Source organism: Limulus polyphemus, unplaced genomic scaffold (genome assembly GCF_000517525.1).
Source record: "Limulus polyphemus unplaced genomic scaffold, Limulus_polyphemus-2.1.2 Scaffold1655, whole genome shotgun sequence".
Classification (NCBI taxonomy): domain Eukaryota; kingdom Metazoa; phylum Arthropoda; class Merostomata; order Xiphosura; family Limulidae; genus Limulus; species Limulus polyphemus.
In genome coordinates, this window is record NW_013667265.1 from 47,692 (window position 1) to 55,543 (window position 7,852).

General features: G+C 31.4%; 1 protein-coding gene across 3 annotated transcripts in view; it reads left to right on the plus strand.

The window, feature by feature from the left end:
- Positions 1 to 220: 220 nt before the first annotated feature.
- Positions 221 to 7,852, plus strand: part of LOC106464446 (DNA-binding protein HEXBP-like) — an 18,049-nt gene continuing 10,417 nt past the window's right edge. For 2 of the 3 annotated variants that reach the window (XM_022392168.1, XM_022392167.1), the window contains exons 1-3: positions 222 to 323; positions 5,108 to 5,267; positions 7,328 to 7,458. In XM_022392168.1, coding sequence (XP_022247876.1) covers positions 5,114 to 5,267; positions 7,328 to 7,458 — 285 coding nt within the window. In that variant the 5' untranslated portion in view covers positions 222 to 323; positions 5,108 to 5,113. Of the gene's footprint in view, positions 324 to 5,107; positions 5,268 to 7,327; positions 7,459 to 7,852 lie in introns of all 3 variants that reach the window. The other variant, XM_022392169.1, reaches the window with a different exon arrangement.

Consider the following 7,852-nt stretch of genomic DNA (forward strand, 5'->3'; position numbering starts at 1 on the left):
ATCATTTAATCCTAAATTAGCACTCTAATGGTACTAGTTGAAAGTTTGAAAACATTCTAACATGCTCCAATTATTTGTTTTTGTAAAGTCATGGTATAATTAGTTGAAAGAAAATGCTGAAAACACTTTCAGGAAATATTTACTTAAAACAGGTTGCATGTCCTGGAGACCTTGAAATTATTTCAAATTATCAGTACTAGATGGCAGTTTGGTGATTTTAGAGGTTCGTGTGCAAAAGTCCCACGTGTGAGGCGCGTTATCAGAAAGTGGCATTTCTTCCATTTTGGAACAAGTTCGTTGAGAGATTTGTGTGATTTCTGTAGGTAAGTAAATAGTTGTATTTATTGAATTTACATTTCGGCAGTTAGTAATGAAAAGTATTGTCATTTTCTAAGACTTTTAAATGTGAAAAAAATCTACATGAGCAAATAATAAAAGAAGTTGATAATTTCCCTTTTTATGTATAATTTCAACTTGGTCCTTTGGAAATCGTTTGGTACTGAATAGGTTCTTTATCCAATACCGATTTAGGCCTCGTTAGGCCTATTAACTGCATGATAAGGCTTAAGTTGTTGGCTTAACGTTTTAGACCTGTAACTTTTAAAAGCCTTACTTTTGTATGCTAACTTACGTTCTGTATAGTATACTTTAAAATGTAAATCACTAAGGGTAAAAATAGTGATAATTCTTTATATTAGTATTATTACAAACGCAGAAAGTTAAGATACGCAAGTTCACCAATACCAATATTGTAATAATAGTATATACCTATCCTATAGTGATAGTTTAACAGTATTCAATAATTTTAACTTAGTTTGACGTTAGGGTTGAAGTTAAACGAAAAGGATGTATTTATTTTATATACAACACAGTTTGAATAACGCCGAATTTTGCATAGTTGGTCGATACTAAAAAGGACTGCACTGCATTATGATTAACACGTTAATTCTACCTAAGAAGTTAAAATATGGGTTGATATATATCTTATAATATGTTTAAACTTAAGAAGTTACAGTAAACATTGTTTTTCAATAAATATAAATTTTTTTGCTTAGTTTTATGGCTAATACACAATGAAAATTTTGAGCTTTTTATCCCCCAGTTATTGATTTTTCCATACGTTATACAGAATTAACCTCTTACACAGATTTGACCCTATGTTTGGATGCAGACTTGATCCATTATGCTAAGTCAATTTGTATTTTAATTTGCATGATAACTTGTTATTGAGAATAAACTATTTTATTATTCAAAATTGGTGTGTTAATAGCAACTAGTTTGCAAAATTTTTACAAGTTACACATTTTTGAGGTCAATGTGACGTTACAGTCATGGGATTTTGTCTGGTTACAAGATCAGAATCTTGACAAAAAGGCAAACAATAGCAAAGCGAGTACAGTTGCATGTATGCAATTTATATAGTTCTACTGTATACACCTGTTACTGCTGAAACTGCTGTGCAAATTCTTCAATCATCATTCATAGTTTAATAGTCAAATTATCATTTGCCGTGTCTTGTCAATACATGGAGGAGCTGTCAACCGAAGCATTAGAGATATTGAGTAGTTATTAATTGGGCTTGATTCTTGTCCCTACCAGCACCCTGCTAACTCATGGACAGTTACGTTGCTTGTGTTAAAAAATTTGGAAGACTATTTACATGATATAAAATGAGCTGAAAACACATAGTCAGACTTTGGTTCTCACAGCTTGCTTCCTGTGTTCTACAGTTGATAGCTTTCAGCCACAACACACTACTCCCCCTTTTCAGGGTATCAAATAGAAGAAAAGTTCAGGCCTTTTTCACATCATACTTGCAGGTTTGGAACAACAAAATATCACAAATATAAATAATCGTTACAGATACAAGTCTAGACAGCAGTGGGCAAGTGTACAGAATTAAAGAAATTTCCCCTTCGTCATGCCATTTATTTGCCCCTTTACCTGGGTTGCTATGCAGACAATGCATTGTGGGAGGGTAAAGTTCTCGGATATCCGACGTAAAGAATGGATGTGGTACATCCTAGGCCTAACAGTAACAAGAAGGCGTATTTATCATATTTTAAGTAAATCCTAATTGAAAATCGGAAGCTGGCTCTGCAAATCCCGTGCAACTACGCTGAAGAAAAGTTTGTCAACACTCTAAAGTTACAAGAAATTTAAAGTTTTGGTTTAGATTATTACTGGTTTGTAAAGGAGTGTTTTTGTTGTTTTTTTCATCAAGTGGACATTCACTTACCTCGAGCTCGAGTCTGACAAGTTTGCTTCAAAAATAAATTCAGTATTTAGCCTTCTTCGTCAGTGTCTTGTGTACAATATGGGATGTTCTCCAGTAGTGTGTGTTTATAATGGCACCAATCTGATCTGTTAAGTGTCAGTATTTAGCCTTCTTCGTCATTGTCTTGTGTACAATATGGGATGTTCTCCAGTAGTGTATGTTTATAATGGCACCAATCTGATCTGTTAAGTGAATTATGTGGTTTAAAAAAATTGAAGTATTTGTAAGTGGGTATGTGCATGTAAAGAAATAAAACTGAAGTTGGAATATTTAGTAATAGAACATTTACGATTACTTTGTCAAAGTAGCTTAATAATTAGGATTGTGTAACTGTCATATTTGTTATGGTGTAAACATCTTTGCCGGTGAAGCGTGATTATTATATTTTTTAAGACAACAGTTATAAGCTTATTGTATTTAACACTACATTCTTTAGTTGGTCCCTTACTTTTTTCTGAGTATAGAAATATGTAATAGTAATTCAAGCTTGTATTTCAACTGGTATTGAGAAAATGCATCAGTGATATGTTAAGACAATGTGTGGTGGAAATACTGTTTATATATTCATTGGAATAAGGAACTTAAAACCCAGTTTCTATTGTCTTACAACATATATGATTGATTATAATCATGCTTCGTCACTAGAGGTGTTCTAACCACTAGTGATAGGTTTGTTGTATCTCAATTAACCTGTTGATTTCTGGTATTGACCTAAATGTGTCATTGGTAATGAATGTGGTGAACATTGTCCAGTTGAAATACTGTTATAAACTCTATTCGGTAAGACCACTAAATTAAATAAAGAATAATTAATTAAAATACAATAAGCCTAATACTGATGTCTGTGATACTTGTTTCTGTATCTTGTGAATTATTGGAGAACAAATATTACTACAGATAGTTTGATATAAAGTTAACTCAATAAAGCACATATTATAAACAGTTCAAATCAACCATGACAGAAAACTCCCATCTTTCTTACAGCTTGTTCCAAGTAATTTTTTCTCATACAAAAAGAAAAGGTGGTTGGCTGGGATAAGTTAAATGTAGTTCATAATAAAGGAGAAAATAGCTTGTTTATAAAGCATACAATTTTTTGTATCTTTGTCATCTTATATTAAGTTTTAAGATCGAAATTTGTTAAGAAGCCTACATTTTTTTGTATTATGTCTTTGTTGCATATTTTAACAATGCTAGTCACTAAAGTTCAGAATTATTACATTTTGTTAATTGCTGTTGTTATGCACTGTAAAATTAAAAAAATTCAATATTTTACATTTATAAATAAATAAGCTTGCTAAATTCAAGATAATCCCTGACAAATATGTTATACACTATTAAGAAGAAATCCATAAAACAGTCTTTCTTAAGCTCTATGGTGAGACTGTTAGAAATACTGCATGCAGGCTTTGATGAGAAAGGTATCAATGTGGAGGAGTCACGCTGGTGGAATGAAAAGGTTGAAAGTACATGTCCTGGAAGACACGATGCAGACATTTAACAGTATTTCTCTGTAGTTATTAATTAGTAGAATGGTTTGCCTGATTGTTTTTTTTTAAGTTACAATTATTAAATGTTTTTTGTTGTTTTTTTAGCTAAGCATGTGGGTGTGAAGGCTTGCACTTAAGTAAAAATTATTTGTATTTTTTGGGGATATTTTTATAATATTCTGTCTTCCATAATTTTTGATACCATAAACTAATACTTATGTTACAGCTTACATTCTCCTGAAAAGAACAGCCAAGGGAGCTAGTGTGTACACACCTTCCATTCTGGTCTTAAATGTTTTTGTTCCGATTGGAAATTAATCCAACTAGCAAACCCATTCTTTGCAACATTTTTTTCTATACTTAAGGGATTTCACAAAGTTTGGTAAATTCACATTTCAAGGTTGATTGTTGGTTTAAGAAATAGTTGTCAATAATTATGGGCCTGAATTTTTGTTATATAGTTTCTGATTTTTCTTGTTGATGCTATATTTCTATTATGTTATATTTACTTGAAAGCTACAGTTAACCTTTTTTTTTTTTTTTTTTTACTAAGATTTAGGTAATTGTTTCATTGATCAAATAAAAACATAGCAAAAAAAGTTTAGACTTTAAGGTGGTAATAAATATAAGTTAAATCTGATTGGTCTATATAATGGATTCTTCTGATCAATAATATTAAAAGGGTTCTGGTTTTTACATTGGTATACTATTTTTTAGTTTCTTCTTTTGTGCATGTCAGTGATAGTAGAATTTTTAATGGTGTTATTAAGAGACAAAGAATTATAGTTTTATTGGAAAAAAAACTTAGAAATATTTGTAGTCCCCTGGTGGCTCAGTGGTAAGCTTGAGGACTTCTTACCCTAAAATTCAGGGTCAATATTATGTAGCTTATGCTTAACTAGAAGACAAAGTTTTGTGCACACAATAAATAAGACAAAAGTGTGCATCCTTTGTTTTTATGAAATAGCATTTTACAGCAAAGTTCAAAAGCTAAAAAAAAAACACCAAAAAGGTATGGTTTCAAAATTTTATGTTGCAAAGAGTGCAACCTAATGCTGCACAAAAATCCCATTAGAATCCAACCCTCTGTGACAATTGTATTAAAACAATATTAAGCTTTTATGTGCATTTATATCTAATGGAAGTAGAAGACTGAAGTTTTTATTTAATAACAAAATCCCATTCCTCTGTTGGTCTAATCTGAGAACCCATTTAAAGATTGTAACCTGAGGCATATTGATGTAACAAATGTTCCTTGGATTTAGTAAAGAGCAACAGAAGAGCTAATACACATTTTCAACAAAGTAATGTTAGTATAGGCAAATTCATTATTCTACAGTCCATCATGAGTTCCAGTGAGTGTTATAAGTGCCACCGTACTGGACATTTTGCTCGAGAGTGTACACAAGGAGATGCAAGAGGAAGTGGAGGAGGATACAGAGGACGTGGTGGTAGTGGTGGTGGCGGTGGCTTTCGGGGTGGTCGTAGTGCCCAGCGAGGTAAAAAAACTGTTATAGTTTAAGATGAAGCTATATGTCTACGAATCTTGCATCTGTTTCAGTAAAATTAATGTACTTCAGAGTTTAAAAACAAACTAGTAAAGATGTACAACGTGGGAGTGTATTAAGTAATTGAAGTGGTAATTTTATAACTGCAAATAAAGTAAAGCATGGATTTAAATTTGTGGAATGTCCTCTTACTTGAATATTAAGGTCACTTGCTCATAAGAATATTTTTTCTTGACTGTTATGTTCTGCATTTGAACTCTTTTTAGAGGATACTAATTTTTACTTTTGTATTTAGCTTATTTCTTGACTGGCTGTTATAGTTGAGGAGCCTTCTTTGTATTACATTTTCTCAATATTTTTGTTATAACTTCAACCTTTTACTTAACTATATTAGGAAGTGGCTGTCTAATTTGTTGAACAGGCTAATTTCAAAATATTGAAAGAAGTAATAAAATCTAGGGCATTGGGATGAAATAAATGATAGTTAGAATAATGATTTATTTTAATGGTTTTACTATCATTTCCAGGATGTGATCCACTGTTTTGTTTTTAGAATCATGCAATTAGAAGATTACTAATCACAAATTTATTGCCATTATTAGTATTAATGCAGTAATTAATTCATCACATTTCAAAATTGTGGCACATTGCGGTGAAAGTTTGAGTTATAAAACGTTCGGATGAATAGTTTAATGACATTTGATCTAACCCAAATGTACAATGGACTCTTTTCCTATATTACATGTAAAGAGATTAAAGTGTTATTAATTGCACAGAAACTAATCATTATAGAATAATCTAAAAGGCTTGTATGGTTTCTTTTGACTGTACTATAATTTTCATTAGGTCTTTAAGATCTCAACTACAGTACTGTCATGTTCAAGCAAGAGTTGAGATACAGCCATCATTATCATTAGCTGTAGGCATAATATTACACTTATCAGGATTTTTATTTACTATGTAAATGTTTGGTACAAGTATAGAAATTGTTTTCAAAGGATTTCCACCCACCCACCCTTTTTTTTTCTTTAATACTGTAGTTATTTACCACAATTCATTGCCTTGCGAATTTGGATTTTGCTGATAAAAAGCTTCGTTGTGACTCGTGTTTATCTAAGATCAAACTTACTGATAATAGAGTACACCAGATTCTCAGAACTACTGAGTTAGGCCTTCACTTAGACAGAAGTAGAAATAACCAAAAAATTACTTCAGTCAGTTAAGAAGCAATTTTACATGTATATGTACATGAAGTTTCTTTTATCTTAAAAAAAACAACAAAAATAACCAATTTGTTTCTCCCTTTGAGATAGTGGAAAGTACTAATCACAGTGATTAGTTAATAGTCTAACTTATGATGAAGTAAGATTTAAAAGAAATGATTGGTACTTGCTTCAAATGCAACAGAATGAGAATTTAAACGTGATCCATATTTAGTGTTATTGTGAAACAGCTATTGGAGAAAACTTATTTTTTTTAAGTTACTGATGATACTTGGGTACTGATAGTTACAAATTTTTTTGATAATTTATGACATATTGGATGTCATTTTAAAAATTAATGTAGGTAAATTTGTGCACAAAATGTATTTTATTCAAAAAAACCTAGGAAGGGCCTAAGTATCTCATCATAGTGCTTTGTGAAGCGATTGTTAGAAATGACCGGTTGTTACATTTAATCTTGATTATATATTTTTGTTCATGCTCAATCATTTTGATTGCATATGTAGAAATTATTTCATATTTCAGTTCCTCCAGACATCATAGAAGTTTTCAAATCAATAACGAGATGAGTAACTGATCACCTGACTCAGATCTTTTATAACATGTTTGGTCAGGTGTGCAACATTTTTATATTAAGAAAGTTTTGTTTCTGATGCTAATATTACAAGTTTTTTGTTTGGTTTATAAAGGAAGCTGTTTCTCTAAAAGACTGAAGTTTGACCTGTATCGAACTTCTACTGATGTAATCAGATTTTTCAGTACTGTGATGATTCTTGGTTTTAGATGTGTGATTTTATGCTACTAAAATTATTGTTTTTGTTTTATTAGTGTCATGTTACAACTGTGGAAGATCTGGCCACATTGCACGGGAATGCAGGGAACAGGATAAAACCTGCTATACATGTGGTAATCAAGGCCATATCTCTCGCGACTGTGAGCAAGATGACCGAAAGGTGAAGGTGAGTTACTCCGATTTTTTTTCTAATAATTACATTTTGCATTAAGATATCCTTTCAACCGTTTGCTGCTCTAATATGGTTTCAGCCCAGTTCACTGTTTTTCTACTCTGCGTGCTGTATCATCACAGAATTAATGCCTTACAAAAGTTTCTATTGTATGAAGCTTGGGAGAGAACATGGATTTTAAGATAATAAATAGTGCATGAGACATTTTTCTCCATGTTCCATCCCGGGCTCCATAGCGCTGTTTAGACTTTAAAGCAGAAGTTATTTAATGTGGTTTAGAGGGAAATTGTGAATTTTATTTTTATTACCCTTAAAATCTACTTCCACGATTATTTGTTAGCTTTTCTTTTCTCTCTCTCTCTTTCTTTTTTTTATATATATATATAAA